The sequence below is a fragment of the Equus caballus genome, chromosome 22 (genome assembly GCF_041296265.1).
Source record: "Equus caballus isolate H_3958 breed thoroughbred chromosome 22, TB-T2T, whole genome shotgun sequence".
NCBI classification, from domain to species: domain Eukaryota; kingdom Metazoa; phylum Chordata; class Mammalia; order Perissodactyla; family Equidae; genus Equus; species Equus caballus.
Window position 1 is genome coordinate 46,481,972 of NC_091705.1, and position 18,045 is coordinate 46,500,016.

The following is an 18,045-nucleotide window of genomic DNA, read 5'->3' on the forward strand; positions in this document are numbered from 1 at the left end:
ATTTTCTTTTAGGCTACTGGCTAAGCAGTGCTACCTAGAGATCCTGCTGCCCACACAAGAGGATGAGGGCAGCGGATAACAGCCCATCCACTACTCGGACACGACTTCTGCAATTCAAAGATAAGGGACAACCAGAGAGCCTCAGTGACAGTCTAACTTTGTCAATTAAAGTCATGAAAAAGAGAACTTTCTATTTTGAGGCATTTTCAAAATGTTTTCTGCATCCCTAAGGTCATTAGATATTAAATCTGCTGCCCCTGCCCCTTAAGAAACCCCGGGTCTTATGGTCATAATCCTGCAGTTGTGCAGATAGTTCCTATAAAGAAAAAGAAAAAGGTCCAACGGAAACCAAAAACCAACAGCCAGGGTGACCCATGCTTCACTTTATTGGCATTGTCAATCTATTAACAAGACAGGTATTTTTTTGTTTTCCCCATGAAGCGAGATCGTTTTCAATCTGCCATAACATGTGCCCATACATCTTCACCTTGAAAATGTAGCATGTCAAGCTTTAGTCAGGGTCTAGGAGGAAAAAAGAAAATGCAACAGTTGCTAGTCCTTCATGTTTTCTTAAAAATTCAACATGAATATGGGAAGTAACTTTCTTATAATGAACTGTATAATATAACTATGGCTTCAGTTCACTGGGTTGGTGATGAACCTTGGCTCCTGGATGTAAAAACCTGACATGCTCGGCCTTAGCCAAACAAGTGCTTCCCTGCTAAGTAAAACCAAACACTCTCCTAGCAATAAAGAAACGACTTTGCCTTTAAAAGACACCACAGTTCCCCCTGTGCTAATGGGGCGGGGGCTGCATGGCCTGCAGGACATATGGAGAGTGGTCAATATTTTATCTATGGGAGCTGACCCCAAGGACGTCACAAGGTCAGGAGAATTAGATGTGGCGTTTGGCTCGGCTATACTTCAGAGGCTAAGGGATTCTTTCAGTTAGCTCAGAGTTAAAACAAATAACCTGACATAAAACCAGGTCTTATTACTCAGAATGATGAGATTAGACAGAGAGCCCCTAGAAAAAGAGCTAAATTCAAAACATTGAATCTCTAGACTTGTAATAAAATATTTACTAATTCAAAATGAAAATGAAAAGTGCTTAGGGGAAACAGTTCCAATAAGTAAAATTGCTCATAACCACAAGCTGCCAAAGGACGAATATTTATCACATTTCCTTGCTACTGTGGGTCTGAAGCTTTTTTAAAGCAAAACAAGAAAATTAAATCTGAAAAACATCTCTCTGGTAATTTGCCTTGCTTATCTTTGAAATAACAATGTCAAGAAAGTAGTTTAGAGATCCAATCACTTTAGTAGTTTGGAGCACAAAAGTCTGAACTTATCAACTGCACAACACTGTCTTTTATTGCACAGAATGTAACTTTACACTGCCAACATCTTTGGAGAAGTAAAACGAACTAAAACCTCTGAAAGCCTAATGAATTTCGCAAAACGGTATTTACTGCAGGGTCTTGCAGATTTTATTGCTTGATAAAGTAGTAGGACCCTTGTCTGTACTTGTAGCCCTCCTGTTGGGGAAGTAGTGATTTGTGAGAACATTAGCAGATGTGATGGAAATAAAAACATAAAGAACTATAATTTTTCATGCTCCTGAACTGTTATCTAACTCCAATAGCCATTACAAAAGTGGGGAGTTTATCCTCTAAATTATTTGATTTTGTGCAGACAAATGAAACAGGCTTAATTAAAATAAGACGGCTCTTTATCTGAGCACTGCTAAATGAAGTGAAAATCAATGTGCCAATTGCTTCTGTTTGTCGGGGCCTGAAATGACATTCTTCTATTACGCCACGGGACTTCTAGGATCTGCATGCTTTAAATTATTAGCCCACTAACTTCTAAATGTACTAACTCACCAAAAAATGGACAGAACTCAAAATTAAAATTACTCTGATTTTTTAAAAGTGCTTTAAAAATTTAAGAGGCAACTCTTCTTCTAAATAAGTCAGTAACTTACAGATTATTCCTTTTTCACTTTCACAATTTTTACGCTGCTGCCAGAAGTCTTCTCGGCATTTGCTTTGAATTCTGTCTTCAGTGCATCTCTCACTGCCTTTGCACAGATCTGGGAGTATCGGATGTAGCTGGGAGAAAGTGAGGGACAATATACAATTAATTATCAATAATTCAGCCAGACTGGTTGTGTTAATGTGTTTTTGTTTTTCTTTCTATACTTTTAATTTTGGTTTGATTATACATTATTGTAGAATTGGATTCAAAAATGACTAACGCCAAAAGGATTCCACACAAAGAAAAAGACGACTAGAAAGATATGTACCAAAGTCTTAACTGGTGTTAGGATGAGTGATTGTGCTTTTTCTTCTTTGTGCTGTTTTCTCTCTTTAATACAAATTAATTTAAAATAAAAGATGCATAGGTATTTTTTAAAAATCCCTCAGCACAAGAAAGGAAATAGACCAAAATGTTAACAGAGGCTATAACATGAATAATTTCTTTTCCATTTCTCTACTTAAAATTGTTCTTTAATTATATTATTCGTACAAGGTAAAGTATATATAATTAAAAGAGAAAAAATACTCATTTTGAGTTAAAATAGTTCTTCCTCTGATTAATTAAAGGTTTTCCTGAGAATACTGGATTCTGTTTCACAAGTCTGCCATCGAAAATACTTTCCAATCAAGGTTTCTAAATTAAACTGAAAAGTCCTTAGAGCACATCATCCACTCCAGCAAAACGTCTAACAGCCTGCTTCCTGTTTGGTAGATGGACTCCCATCAACATATTATTTTCCAAAAGATGTCAGCTCACTTTTTACACTTTTTGAAAACAGGAAGGGGGGAGGGTGCTGCTATTTTTTTTATGTTTCAGATTTCTCTCTTTCTCTCTCTTTTTTTTTTGGCAGAGAGATAGGAGCTCCACTACTTCCACTCTTACTAACGGGGGTGACCTTCAGGCTGTGCTATCTTTCCGGCTAGTTTATTCACCTGCAGAAACAGTAGAACCAAATAGAAGGATAATGACATTTGTGCCACAGGGTCGGGAGGAGGAGAGACAAAGTGCGAAAAGCGTGGATCGCCACGCCAGCCACATAGTAAGTGCTCAATAAACAGCACCTGTTACTGGGACTGTCACCCTTCCGGTTCTACAAAACTCTGCTTGACCTCACAAGTCAGGAAACTTGGGCTGCTCATTCCCCGGGTCATCTACCCCAGAACGTCACCACTAGAAGGTGCTACTTTGGTCAAGTCTCAGGTACGTCACCTGGAACGAGGTACGCCGCTCGCCCAAGTCGGTGCACAGGCAAAGAAATCGGGTGTGAAAACCTGACCGACGCTGGCCCATTTCACTGGATGCCATGTCTTCAAATGGGTTCCATATTTGACTTTCCCAAGAGCTACCACTCACCTCTGTGCAGCGCCCTCTACAGTTTACCAAGGGCTTTCACCCATTTTACCGATAAAGAAACCTGAGAGCAAGAGGGGGTAAAGCACAAAAAGGTGTGCCCCATTATACAAGGCCCCACTCTGAGGCTGGAAAGAAAGGCCAGCAATGCGGCCAGCGGCTGCACGGAGAGCACCCACCCCAGCCTTCCTCGCTCCCGAGTTTTACGTGACCACATTACTTCCACAACGTAACCCCGCGCAACTAGAAGGACAAGGACGCTGCACGGAACACCGCTGCGTCTGGGGACGCAGGCCTGTGCCACAGACGTCCCCGGTGGCGCGCCAGGTGCTCCGCTGTAGCCCGCAGGGAAGGAGGAACAGGAGCGCGAGCCTGTCGCACAGACGAGGCCATGCACGCCCGAGGCGTGACCCCGACCCCGGCCCCGGCCCCGGCCTCCTGTCAGCGGGCCGCCATCTTGGGGCCGCATTCGCCCGACCCCCGCCGCGCTCGGCGTGACCTCCGACCCCGGCCCGTGCCCAGCACCCCGCGCCCTCCCTGACCGCTCCCCGCGAGGCCCGGGCCTACCTGAGTCCAGCTTGTCGCCAGTATGCCACCATGATGTCGCGAGAGGGGGCGCGTCGGGCCGAATCGCGAGGACGCGTCAACGTCGGCTCCGCGCGCGGCCCAGTCGCAGGAAGGTCAGGCCAGAGAAGCGGAAGGGGCGGGGCTCCGGCCCTGCCAATCCCGCCGCCTTCTGCCCCGCCCGCCCTCACAAGCAGCCCCTGCTGCCCCGTCGCGGAATCCCCCCGGCGCCGGCAGCCAATGGGGGAGCGCGGCCGGGGCCGCGGGTGCCAATCCCCGGGCCGGCCGGGCAGCCGCGCCTGCCTATTGGCTCCGCGGGCGCCCGGAGCGTGTGCCCCGCGGGCTTCCGTAGTAGCCGGCGGAGTAGCTGGGGTGAGAGGGGGCTGGACGGGGACCGCGTGGTTTCTAGAGTGTGAGCCGCGAAGCCGCGGCGGAGGCCGGTCTAGGGGCGCACTGTCACCCCCGGGTTACGAGGAGACGGCCGCGTCCTGAGGTTGACACTGCAAGCACCTTAGCATCTCCACCTCCCAAATTAGTGAACAAAGTGGACCTCGGCCAAGGAGCACGACTCCCCGACATTTCCTAGGGTTTTGGGACAACCCATGATGTGGGACAAGACGGGGCAAAAGAGTTGGCGGGGAAGAAGTGGGAATAAAAATCGGAGGGCAAAGGGGCCGGAGGCGCGGGGATCCCACGGCGGCAAAAAGCCCCTCATTGCCTGGGAGCGCAGGGCTGGCTTACAGCTGGTGGCCAACGAAGTGCACTCTTAGAAGGAGAAAAGCTACTTTTGCTCTTCATAATTAAAAAGAAATTATAATCAGGAAAAACATAGTAGTTAAAATGAAGTTTTTATTAACAAGAAAGGTTTTTCTTAATTCATGTAAGATCCATTTTTAATATTAAATAGGCTAAGATGCTCCACAGTTCGAGTCTAATCTACCAAGGCTATTCCAGTTTAGTCCTCTCAAATGCATCTGCTTTCTGTGTATTTGTATTTTAACAGGTAAAAGCCCAAACTACCAGCTATTTAATTAAAAGAACTATATTGGAAAACGAAAATTTACACAATTTTATCATTAGATCAGAGTAAAAAATCAAGATAAAAATTTGTTTAGAAATCTTTTTATCATTGGGGCACTACACCTTTTTCAGAACAATTTACAAAAATTATACAAGGCAAGTTTTTATCAAATTCAATATTTAGCAATGTTTTGTTTAGATGAAATGTTACTTCAGTTCTAAGAACCATGTCTGGTTACAAAAAATAATCAAAACCTTATTAGATTTATTTTTCACAAATGCCCTAAGAAGTCTTAAGCTAAACAGTATTTTAAGTAGAAAAACACTAATTTTTAAATAGTTTGGATACTATTTCTGTGGTTTATGTACATATGTTACCTGGTTTCTCTTACAGGAAACCTGATTAGAAGTTTATCATATGAAGCATTGTAAAATAAAGGCAAGAGCTCATCACCTTTTAAGAAAAATACTCTGTGTGCAACAACTGCAGTTATCAAAGATATGATTTACTGGGTGCTATCTGCCTGCTACAAAATAGGAGACAAAATACATTTACTGGATTGTTTTTGAGATTGCAGCTGCCTTTCAGAATCTAAAATAAGGATTTCCCATAAATAAAAGCTGCAAAGTAATTCACGTAGTGGTTAGTTTAGGTCAATGCTTTTGTTCTCCCTATTATTTTTTCCTCCCCACCGCCCCCACCCACCACAGTGGCACATCATTAAAAACACTAAGTACCTGGGATTTATGCTTCAGATCAAGACGTCATTTGAGTAATTTCAAATGATGTACAGCTCTTCATGTTTTAAAAAAGCTGTTTTGTGGTCACAATTATTTCAAAAAGTAATTATATTCAAATAACCTGACATATCATGCTTTAGCAATTACAGAACCATGATTTTGACACATGGCAATTTATAAGTTAGGCAAATGTGAAATGCTAAAAGATGTGAACAGCTGTTCTTCTGTTTAAGTTTGGAGTACTGCAAAATTCCGGTAATGACTTTATTTTTCCAGTTAACATAACCAACCCACGGTACAGCATACTAAGTACCAAGTCAAAGTACAAATCCAAGGAAGGTAATACCTTTACTAAGTTATAAAACTTTGGCAAATCAATACAGTACTCTTTGATACAATAAAATCATATTTTTGTTGTAATCATATATTACTTTAGTGATAATTTTCACTCCAAAAATGTCACTTAAGTACCAAATTAAAACACTGGTTTTTAATGGTGGTTTATAGCAGAGCAAGTTATTTTATACAAATCAATGTCCTTTAAAACTATGCAATTTCTCCTTTTTTAAAATGAGTTCCCTCATGCAAGCTCCTGCAGTTTACCGCAGCAGGGCAACTGTGTGTATTTAAGAGGAGGCTCTGCTCTGGGGTTGGTCCAAAGCCAGGTAGAGTTCCACTGCATGAAAAGCTTTAAAATTCTACCTTAAGGAGATTTAATATGCCAAAACCAATTTCCAAAAACTGTTAAATTTTCACGTAAATACTGGAATCCTAAAAATTAGATGGTCATTTCAAACAACACTACTTTCAGATGATCCCTTTTATTTAGAAAACCTGTACCTCTTTGTTTTGATCAAAAATCAGAGCCTTTTTCCAGCTTATTAAAAAAAAAATTCTACCTAAAATATAGTTGTATTTTTTAAATAACAAATAAATATCTTGTCAGCTTGTAGACACCTGGGGGACTGGGTGTTGTGTATCAACTTTGATCATCATTTCTCTACAAATGCTGCTGCTGCCATCGGTGTCCTGATGCTCCCTCTTGCTGAAGCTGTCAATTCTTCAATCTCAGCATTTAACTTATGTATTACCCATTCCATTGCTTCTCGGCCCTTAAAAAAACCCAATACATTTATCGTTACTGAGTGAGAGCAAAGGCACATATAGAATAAATGGCACATTAAGAAGTAACAAGGAACGTTTCAAGTATAACTTTACCCCACCAGGATGGATCGTTTTTGTCCTTGCTCTTTCTTCTTTAATGTTATTTACCAAATATCAAACACCTTGAGCAACTGGCTTGATCTATAAACTGATTTTTATTTTGTATGCAAAAGACGTCCTCAAAAGAATCTACAATTAAATCACAGTGATGTTTTACTTATTTCATGATTAGAGCAGTCCTTTTTTGGGGGTGAGGTCAAACCCCTTTTTCCTTTTTATGTTCATATTTTAAACCAAAATCCTATTCAAGGAAGGCCCTGAAAGATCTGGTCACTGACTTCCTCTTCAACCATTCTCTCCTGGTGCTCTATGCAGTTTGCCGAGGCAAAGAAAGAGGAGCACTTCAGGCCATCTCAGGGCCCTGCACGTGCAGCTCCTCTGCCTGCAATGCTTCCTAGCATACCCCTCACGACAGCCCACCCCTCAGTCAGCACTCGGCAGAAATGTCACTCACTGAACACTCATGAAGCACTCTCATACCTTTCTGTATTTTTCCTTTCCTAATGCCGTGTTGTGTGATTACTTGTCGCTTTCCTCTTAGTTCCACGAGGGTAGGGACCACGTTTGTTTTGCTCCCCGCTGTATCCCCAGTCTAGCCTAGCACTCTGCCTGGCACAGAGAAGGCATCTATGAATATCTTTTCACTGCTGAATGATTCAACATGTGTTACAAAACAGTGCATTAAGCATCTCTTTCTCTAAACTAACTTTGTTTTAAATCATGCAGGGTGGGGTGGAAAAAAATCTTTTTTGTATAAAGCACAGATACCCTCTGTCTCAAATGGATCTGGGGTGGGGGCGGGGGAAAAAGGTAATGAAAAAAGGTTGAGAATCAGTGCTTTAAATAATGACACATGGTTACACATCATTGAGCACTCCCTGTGCTAGGCCCTGGGCCACATGCTTTCCATTTGTTATCTCGTTTACTCTTCATGCCCAACCCTGTAAAACGGGTAATTTTAATCTCCACTTCAGATGGGAAACTGAGGCATAGAAAGGTTAATTTAATTGCCCAAGGCTGAAAGGCTGGTAAGAGTTAGAGCTTGGATGTGAACCAGGTGTGCTGGACCCCAGAGCCTGTGCAAGTACCTGCCCGTATGGATTCTCACTGCCTTGTAGCTGAGAGTCAGCTTGTGAGGACAAACACATGTTCTGTACTAAGCTCTTCCAAGAAATGAAACCCAGGAATAATAGCAATTGGGGAGAAGCCTTACTTACTTTATTAGCATTTGAAGATATCGTACTTGCCATCAGTCCCTCGAGGTAACTGCTGAGACTGACTCCCTTCACAGTGATTATGGCTTCTTGAGTCAAAACCGTTCTGGATCAAAACACATTCAGACAGCTTCAGAATGACTTTTCAGTTTTTAGAGAAATACTTGATAAAAACATTAAAATACCCTGTAAAATAGGTTTGTTAAAGCATTTTTACTCACTTTTCCGGGTCCTGAGGATGTGGTTTGTATATAAGTCTCTCATCTACTGAAACCATATTTGTAAATGAAATCTATAGAATAATAATAAAAAAGTCAAAATCAAACTGGAAACCAGGATTAAAAACACTTCTAAAATTCACAAACCAAAATCTTGCTAGCTAAACATACTAAACAACAACAAACCACTTTTCTATTACTGTGTAAATAGAACTTAAATTTCACTATTCACTGCTTTTCATTAAAAAATAAATTTGACAAAAGTATTATAATAGTAATAATATGCACATATCCCAAATTCATTTTATTCAGTCCTGTCCCCTAGAAACCATACGCAGGCTCCGCAGAGTGGTGAGGCTAAGCCACAAACATGATACAGCAGGTAAGCACTGATTTCCTAGACCACAGTGAAGAGCATATGCTCGTCTGTATATCAACTATAAAAGAGACAAGAAATTAAGCCAAACAGTTTAAAATTAAAACAAAAGGGAGGCAAAACTTACATTGGTAGATTTAAGTTCCATTGTTTTCTCTACGGGATCAACTACAGAATGTTCTTGTACATATGTTTTGGTTCTTGCTGCACCAATAAGCTAGGTAAAACATTCAGAATTAGTAATCAGAGAAGGGTTTCTTAACAAGTATATCAGCATTTTATTTGAAGGTAAAAATGTGTTAAGATCTTGAACCAAAAATCTGTTTCATAAAAAACATGAGGAATCAGACAAAGGTCAGAAAGGAGGCTGATGCGAGGGTAGCATGAATTCACACATCATGTATGAGACTGCCAGACACAAAAAAACCTTCCCAGAGGCAATCAGCAACCAGCCCAGTGATCATGTATGCAGTGTAAAGCAGGATGCTGCACTGCCAAGGGGTGATGGAGCAGTGAGCCTGAAATACGGACATGAAAATCTTTGGGGAAACATGGTATCTAGAAAAAGGAGAGCTCAAGAGTATCCAGAGCAGTCCAAAGGAGAGGGTGCCATGGCTTCATTTTCCAGACAGAAAAACAGCCATCTCATGATGGAGGATACATCATATCCAGAGTCACTCCCTCTGCTCTGACCCCAAGCCAATCCTCTGATCTTGCTCATTTCTGTGTCCCCACTATCCAATGCAATGTTTTGCACAAAGGAAGCAATCAGTAGGTTTCTGTTGAAAAATGTGTACTTTAGTCTTCTGAGTGAACCTACCTTCTAGAATGAGAGCCTCTACAGAAAACTGGGTCCACTTATCATACCAGAGTTCTCTCACATCACAATGACCTGGCATTCCAGTTTCTTGCTAGTTAGGTCATCTTATTAAACCCTGCTCACTTGTAACTGAAGAGCACTATGTTTTTAAATGTATGAGGAGAACCAGACCTTGGAACAAATGTGGCAAAAGCAAAGTCAGAGAAAATGCTCCTCACTTAATGTGCACGACCCACCATCAACTACAGCAACCGTCAGCTAAGAATTGCCACCAGACCATTACTTCCAAATCTTACTATTGGTCTCTAGTTGCTGGCAAAAGTAGGAAAAGCAAAATGTAACTCCTTTTAGAGCATTAGCTGGCTTCCTTCAGAAGGTTTTATCAGGTGCCTTCATGAAGACTGTAATAATATTTCCAATTCATTATACACTCATAACTCAAGTTTATTATAATACAATTTGAACTGATGCAAAAATGACATTCGGAATCGGCTCCCACAACCTATTTGAAATTATAATGTGGTTTAGAAAACTTCTCTACAGCAGTCACATTTCTACAGGAATAAAGACACACTTACAGATTTCACAATGGAAGGCAGTCCCCACTCTGTGCTGAGAAGTCTGTGGCTGTGCAGCTTTCCAGAGGGATCTACATGTCTGTCCAATACATCAACTCCAACCACACTCGGGTTCATAGGATTTGGGTATTTCTGCATTGCAGCTGTTGTAACAGTTTCCCACGGGTGGCTGCCAACATGAACCAAAAATCAAACATTTAAAAATATGCATATAAACTAAACCATTTATAACCCATCAAATTATTCTTTACAATTGAAGCTTAGTTAATTTACCTAGGGAATGTGATTTTCTGAAACAATGACTGAAAGATGACTTTGGGGGCACAATCTACATTTTGAACATGTACAGATTTCAGCATTTTCTCAGCACACAGGGTATATGGTACAATTGATATCTATGAAGATTAAAATAGCCTATAGAGCGTTACAGTACAGTTTCTTAAGCAATCTTTCCTACTTACTTGTGTTCACTTTCACACGTAAATATTCTAAGAACCACTGATTCATAAAATGTATTTAAAAATTATGTTCTACAGAAACAAGCAGCAAAAATTGTTATTATACCATTTATTCTTTTGTCTGACTCTAACTCCAAGAAGCTATAAAAAAGTAACAAGGGCAAAAGAACTTATAGGCACTGTGAATTCTTATAGGGATTACAAAAAGATCCAACGCATTATTGATTTAAATACTGTAATATTAAAAATGTATTTTTCTCTATATTAAAGTAATAACACTGGCTGCTCGAGTCAATCTTAATCCATTGCTTTCCTCAAAGGAGTGATTCTATTTTGAAAAGGTCACGCAATACGATGTTTTTAAGGCACTCCTAAAATCTTATGTTCTAATATTCTCTCTTACTATAATAAACATTTGCTTATCATCTAGGATTGAAATGGTTAACAATATGATGGAAGTCGCAGCACCTTTATCTTCTTGAAAAAGCACATGTGCTTGGGAGATTCAAAACGTGATCTACATTTGTTCCCTTCACAACTTATGTGAATAAGATGCTCATACAAAAATACTCTTTTCAAAAGAGCCCCTTATTAACTATAAAAAGTATTAAAGGTGACTTAGTCCACCTGCAATCTGATTCTCCACTATCCACCTGTGCGCCCATCCTCATTGAAAGGAAAAAGATCTGGAAATGACGTTTCAAACTACATTTACTGATAAAAGTACTATTTTTTATTTTTCTAAAAGCAAAACAGGCAGGCATTAATCTATTTCAACTTTTCAGAGAACTAAGCCTGATATAACTACTTGTTGACAGACGGAAAATCTCAACACCATTCATTTCCCAGAACCCAGGACAACCAGTGACATTATTTTTAATGTTTTCATTTTTGCTATAATATTATATAAATGAACCTCATTCTGTTTTTAATCTCAGGCCTTATTCAGCAATCAATGCAGGTATATGAGTGGAGCTACTTCATAAATATAAACAGTCTCCACAAATAGAAGTGATATAGGGCGAGCACTGATTGTTACCAAGGCAACTATCTAAAATGAAAATCGATGAACCCTTTCCCTGTCTCCTTCTAGTCATATACCATGGTTAGCTGGTTTCCTCACACTTATCTCTTCCCCCATCCCCACTAAAAAATTAATAATTGCATGGCTTCCGGATGGTTATACATTATTTGCAATTTACTTCTCTCTGAGCCAACTTGAAAACATCGATGTTGACTTAGCTTGCACTACGACATTTTGAAAGATAACTAGCTCAAATGTTACGAAGGATGCGTACTACAATTAACAGTCTTCCAGCATCAATGTAATTGTGGGAAAAGACCTGAGACTGGAAGACACTCAAAGATGGCACCAAAAGGGCAGTCAGGAGAACCTGATGGCTTACTGACCTGTCCAATTTCTTCTATAAAACAAGGTGTGGGGGCTCTGTTAACTCCACGGAGGCAGCACCAATGTCTTATTTACCAAAATGTAACCAATGCAAAGAAGAGTGCCTAGCACACAGTGGGCATTCACACTTGTTGAAGGAATCAATGAATGACTTCAACTGGATGCCAGCTTTATGCCAGGCCTCAGAAGGAAGTACTGGAAAACCAAAGATGGGTAAGGCACAGAATGATGACTTCGACGTTGTTAGACAGTAACCTCCTTCAGATGGGAAACACTAAGATTTATGAGGATAAACAACGACTTAAATTTCAGGCATGCTGAGTGTCAGAAGCCTGTGGGACACGTGAGTAGAGGTGTCTGGTAAGACCTGAAAATAAGAACCTGAAGTTCAAGAGAGGCTGGAGCTCAAGGTACAGATTTGGGTGCCACCAATGTCTACGTATCAGCTGGGACCTCGATCAAAAAGCCCAGATTATCTGAGGAGACTCAGGATCAGGGCTTCTTCTCCCAGAACACGTACAGCATTTATTTGAATATATCTGCCTTCTGGGAGGAGGGTCCCAGAGTTTTCATCAAATCTGACAGGTCTGTGATGAAGAGAAAAAAGAAAGATTAAGAATCACACATGAAATGCAAGACAAGAAGGCCAACAAAAGAATCTCATGGAATATTTACTCTGAAGGGTAAGGAGAGAGGGAAATCTTGAAGAAAGGGGCAGAAAGAGTGGAGAGGGAGGCAGGGGACAAGCCAGGGAGAAGAAAGTTCTAAGGAGACACAGTGCCAACAACGATGAAGTATTTAAACCCAGAAAAGGATTGCGAGGAACAAACCATCCAGGATCCCAAGGGCTGAAATGGAGTAGCGAAGAGTGTGACCAAGTTAAAGAACATGAGAAAGGCTACAAACTTAGGGTCTTTTTCCCCAGAAAGATTGTAAGCATTAGCGAGAAAAGAAATCTTCCTTCTGATTCTCGTATTCTATACTTTCCAGGATCCAGCAGACATATTGAGTACGTAAAAAGCTTACAACTTTTGAAACCGCCCTTGGAAACAGTTTAAAAAAATCAAATGGTTAAACTAAAACACACTACAAAGCTATAAAAATTAAAACAGTGTGGCAACAATAGCAAGCTAAATGGAATAACCAGATGGTTCACAAACAGATTCAAATATAAATCACCATCATGTGTAGGACAAAGGTGACACGTCAAACCAGTCAGAAGAAGACAGATTACTCAATAAAGTCTGGGGTAACTGATTAACTCTTTAGGCAAAAAAGATACAGCTGCTTCTATGTGTGGTTCTTTTTTATATGGAATCCCCGAACCAGAAGGGAACTGAATTCCCAAAATCCAACTGGTTGAAGGCCTATTTTCGTTACTAAAAATTTCTCGCTAACAAGAGATGCTACTGAAAAGTGGCCTCAAAGACATCTTGCTGTGGCAGGCCCTGCAGATACCATCATCTTGCACGTCTCAGAGGGAAAAGCGTAACCCAAGGTCACGCGGCTTGTTGGAGCCAGACCCGGACCTTGGACTCCATTCCAAGGCTCCGATCCTCAAGTCAACGAGCTGTAGGACGGTCTCGCCTCCTGGTCGCCTGAGCTCACCAGAAATTCACGTTGGCGGTAAGAAACTCCACCCAAACGCGGGCTGGGGGGGGGGGGGGGCGACTCTCGACAAAGTCTGCGCCTTCTCGGGTTCCAGTTCCCACTGGGGTTCGCCAGGCCGCATGTGGCAGCGAGGGGCCTCCCACCCCGAGAGCTGTCAAGGACCTCGTGCCCGCGACGCCCCACCACCCGGGGGCTCGCCGGAGGGCAGGCCGCAGGCTCCCGTCTCGGGCCCCCTCCCCGCGGGGCGGCGGCTGGCTCTGGGGGCCGGGCACTCTGTCCTGGGGCCCCTTCCTGGGGCGCAGGGCGGCCCGGGAGCCTTCGGGGCCCCGTGGGACTCAGGATCGCCGTCCCCACTAGGCCCGGCGCCTGGAAGCTTCCTGAGGGGCGCCCAGGCCTCGCCACGACTCCATCCCCGCCCCGCCCTCCCACCCCGCGGTGGCCCCGTGCCCCCGCCGACCTGCCCAACGCCCCAAACTTACTCAAAGACGTGCTCCGAAGTCCAGATCTTCATGGTGCCGGCGACCTGCGCGATGTCCGGGCGGCGCTAGGGGACAATGAGGCAAAGAGGCCACACTTGCCCCAGCCCCGCCCCCCAGCAGCCCCACCGGCCGCGCAGCGCGCAAGCGCCGTCGGGCCCGACGCGAGGGACGTCCCGACGCGCTGCCCCACGCCCTATCCCGGGCCGGGTTTTGCCCCAGCCTTGCGCGCGGCGCAACGAAACCCCGCCCCTTAGCGCCCGGCGCACTGCGCCGGCGCAGTTCCGGGGACAGCGCTCAGGGCCGCCGGCGCGGGCGCTGTGCTGCGCAGGCGCGGCACACTGCCCGGCGGCCCGCCCCCTCGCGGGCGTCGCCGGGAACGCTGACCTCTGGGTAGAGTTGGGCCAGGCCCAACCGGTTCCTGGGCGGAAGGTTCTGGCGCGCCTCGCCCCCTCTTTCCTGCGGACGGATCCAGTCAGCCACTTACACGGGCTGTCCCTGTGTCCGGGACGCTTGAGCACGTGTTCATGGCACCGAATTAGAAAATTCTTCCTACCTCCCGTGTCAGCCCAGACTATGGAGGCTCCAAAGTCATGCAGCCACCCCCAACTCCCAGAGATTATGACCCTAAATGGGGAGAAGACAGACAGACATGGAGAAACTAACACCAGACAGTGTGATAAATGCCCAAATGAAGGATGTGGTTAAGAAGCATGGGTGCTACATGGAAGAGATGGAAAAGCTTCATGGCCCTGGGTTTATAGGATGGGTCTTGGCTCAGATGTCACTCTCCAGAGAGGCTTTCCTTCACCATTCCTCAGCACATCCTCCAGCCCCTCTTTCCTCCATCACACATCCTGTTGCATTTTTCTTAGCACTTATCCCTCTCTGAGATCATCTTGTTTGTTTGTTTGACTTCCAGTTAAAATGTAAGCCCTTGAAGGCATGGATCTTGCCTGTCTTACTCAATAATAATTCTCAGTACCTCGCCTATAGTAAAGGCTCAGTGAGTATTTATTGAAAAATGAAATAATACTTATTTGGGGAGTGAATGAATTACTGAAATCATCTAGTTTATCTGTTTAGCTTCCACTAGACTGGTAGCCTCTGAGGGTGAGGCCCTTGCCAGACTCGTTCAATGATTCGCCTCATACCTACATAATAATTATTTGTTGCATAAATGATTGAATGACTAAGAAGTAAGGAGGCAAGAGGGAATAGCATGTGGTTTTATCCACAGCTGAGCTTTGCCCAGTGGACAAATTGCCCGGCCTAGCTTTCAGCATAAGTCTTCCCTCGCCTGCAGAACAATTTGCTTTTTTAAATGATGGCCATGGAGGAAGATCTTTACATCTGGCTACTTAGAAGCTAGTTAGAAGCATCGCCTCATTCTTTTTTTTTTTTAAAGATTGGCACCTGAGCAAACAACTCTTGCTAATCTTTATTTTTCCTGCTTTATCTCCCTAAATCCCCCCGGTACATAGATGTATATTATTAGTTGGGGGCCCTTCTAGTTGTGGCATGTGGGACGCCGCCTCAATGTGGCCTGATGAGCGGCGTCATGTCCGCGCCCAGGATCCTAACCGGGGAAACTCTGGGCCGTGGAAGCAGAGCACGCAAACTTAACCACTCGGCCACGGGCCAGCCCCACTGCCTCATTCTTGTTCTTAGCTCATTATATTATTAAAAACAAATAAAAGTCAGGTTAATTTAGGAGCGAGGATAATTTTTTAAAATAGCCAAAGCCCTTTATATAGAAAAACAGAAAAATTACATTAGACAGGAAGGACATAATATGGTCTGATAGTTGCTAAGTGCAATTTGTGGTACCTAGGACTTTATTTTTTTTTAAAAAAAAACCAAACCTACTGTACTTAGAGTGAATTCTTGGGGAAGTGATGCTTTAAGGGCTGCTGAGAGTGCCTCAGCCTTGATTAAGATGCGAAGTCAATGTTGCTGAATGTTAAAAACACTGGTGCAGGAACCACCAGCACAGAACAGCCTGTCCCTGCTATTCCTGGAGCTCCGTAAGCTGCTCCCCATCCAGGATTCCTATTCTGTTTATTTTAGAGAATGTTGTTCTGCCCCCTAGTTCAAGATTCCTGTTTTCTAAAGTCATGAAAATTAAATGACATCTATCCCTTACCCCTACTACACCAGTCTGTTGATTTTACTTACTACATCTGGAGTGAGGGGAATGGGGGCCTGGAAGGATGGAGCTGTAGGACCCAAGTCTCTTTTCTGTGTGTTTCTCCAAGGTGGAAATAATACCCCTTGTACTTGAATTTGAACTATATATACTACCTCTTCGAGACTCACTTAGAAACACACAGAGGAAACAAATTAGTGATTTTCGGATACCTAAGCATTGTATCATTGACTGTGCCTCTCACAGAAACAGGGAAGTCATTAGCAGGTCATTAATTTAACTTGAAATTAAGTAGGTGACTGGCTCTTGGGGCACTTGCCACAATGATGACACATAGTCCCCAGATCCGTGCCTTCCCTGTGCCTGGGGGAGGGAGGAATGCAGATGTGATTCCTACCAGCAAGGAACTTCGCATCTGGCTGAGGAGCCAAAACACAAGTCAAGAAATAACTGGAAGATATTTAAAGCGAGGCTTAGGTGTTTAGAGCAGAGAGACCCACGACTGTGAACTGCAGCCTCTTGGGCAGGCTTTCTGGAAGCCATCGTGGGAGGAGAATCATGGGAGGAGCAGAGGAGGATTTGGCTGAAAGGCTGAGATCAGGGGTTGATATGGGAAGAGGCAGTGTAGCGGCCCACGCTGGCGGGGCCCAGAGACAGGCCTTGCAGGAGAAGCGGATGAAGTCACAGGCTCCAGCCTCAGTTGGGCCCCTGCTCCTTTTGTTTCTGAACTCAGTCATTCACACGCGGTATTTACAATTTGCCCTATCTAACCCGTTCCATCATTATTTAATTTTTTATATCAGCTTCTTTACAAATACACTTTAAATGAAACTTTATATAACTACTGTCAATAGAAATTCGGTATTTGTTTCCTGCTATACACTAAATATATAACTATTAATATAAAACAGTCAGCCTGTGGCCCTCCCCCCTTCATATTCTCCAGTAGTGGGCTTGTCTCACTTTGAGATTGATTTCCAAGCTTCGTAGCCGCTCTTTTGACTCTTTTCCTTTCTGTTCAAACTCCAATCTCATCTTTTCCTCGGAACCTCTCAGCAATAACCTTTATCTCTGAATTCACTGTGAACTTCAACTTTCCTTCCTTCCTCTTTAACATTTCTTGTATTCTCATTAATCCTCTCTGTATTTCTCTTGGACTCAGAGAACATATTTTTTTCTCCTTTCTGATCTTTTTGCCTTTGCTCTCTTCATTTATTCATTCAATAGATAGCCACAAATCATCTGTTCCTGGCCATCCCTGTCCTCATGGAGCTTATACTATCAGTGGTTCTCAACCAGGGGCGATTTCCTCCAGAGGACATTGGGCAATGTCTGGACACCTTTTTACTTGTCACATCTAGGGAGGGGGTGCTACTGGCATCCAGTGGGTAGAGGCCAGGCATGCTGCTAAATATCATACAGTGCACAGGACAGAGACAGTCCCCCCACAACAAAGAAGCACTCGGCCCCAAATGTCACTAGTGTCGCCATTTTGAAACCCTGGGCTTAGCTAACAACTTCTCATGATCTGGCCTAGTCTACCTGTCTGGCCTTTATCTTTTGTCCTCCCATTATGCAACTCAGCTGAACCCTACAGCTCCATCCATTACTCGCTGCCCCTCAACTGGCTACACGTTTCCACACCCTTGAACTTTGTACATGGCGTTCTCTGCCCAGAATGCATCTTCCCCTTATTTGACCTGAAGAGTCCTACTCACGTCTCGAGACTGTGCAAATACTCCAGTCCCCTTGAGTGCCTCACTGATACGCCTCTCCCCTAGCTCAGCATGAT

The 18,045-nt window shown here is 43.4% G+C and overlaps 2 protein-coding genes across 4 annotated transcripts; both read right to left on the minus strand.

The window, feature by feature from the left end:
- Positions 1–368: 368 nt before the first annotated feature.
- On the minus strand, positions 369–4,290 carry ATP5F1E (ATP synthase F1 subunit epsilon). Its single transcript, XM_003363950.4, has 3 exons — positions 3,961–4,290; positions 1,988–2,114; positions 369–522 (listed from the first exon to the last, which is right to left on the minus strand). Exons 1-2 carry the CDS (start codon positions 3,990–3,992, stop codon positions 1,991–1,993), a joined length of 156 nt encoding a protein of 51 aa, XP_003363998.1. The 5' UTR covers positions 3,993–4,290; the 3' UTR covers positions 369–522; positions 1,988–1,990.
- Positions 4,291–4,788: 498 nt separating this feature from the next.
- On the minus strand, positions 4,789–14,488 carry PRELID3B (PRELI domain containing 3B). 3 transcript variants are annotated; one of them, XR_002802983.2, is made up of 7 exons: positions 14,108–14,376; positions 10,149–10,317; positions 8,878–8,967; positions 8,378–8,448; positions 8,160–8,262; positions 7,423–7,551; positions 4,789–6,830 (listed from the first exon to the last, which is right to left on the minus strand). XR_002802983.2 is itself a non-coding variant. In XM_023626831.2 (7 exons), the coding sequence occupies exons 1-6, from the start codon at positions 14,137–14,139 to the stop codon at positions 7,443–7,445; spliced, it is 570 nt and encodes a 189-aa protein (XP_023482599.1). In that variant the 5' UTR covers positions 14,140–14,447; the 3' UTR covers positions 4,789–6,830; positions 7,423–7,442. The 3 variants fall into 3 exon arrangements, 2 of the variants coding, with proteins under 2 accessions (XP_023482599.1, XP_023482598.1); XM_023626831.2 differs by having other exon boundaries at positions 7,423–7,547; positions 14,108–14,447; XM_023626830.2 differs by lacking the exon at positions 7,423–7,551 and having other exon boundaries at positions 14,108–14,488.
- Positions 14,489–18,045: the final 3,557 nt, after the last annotated feature.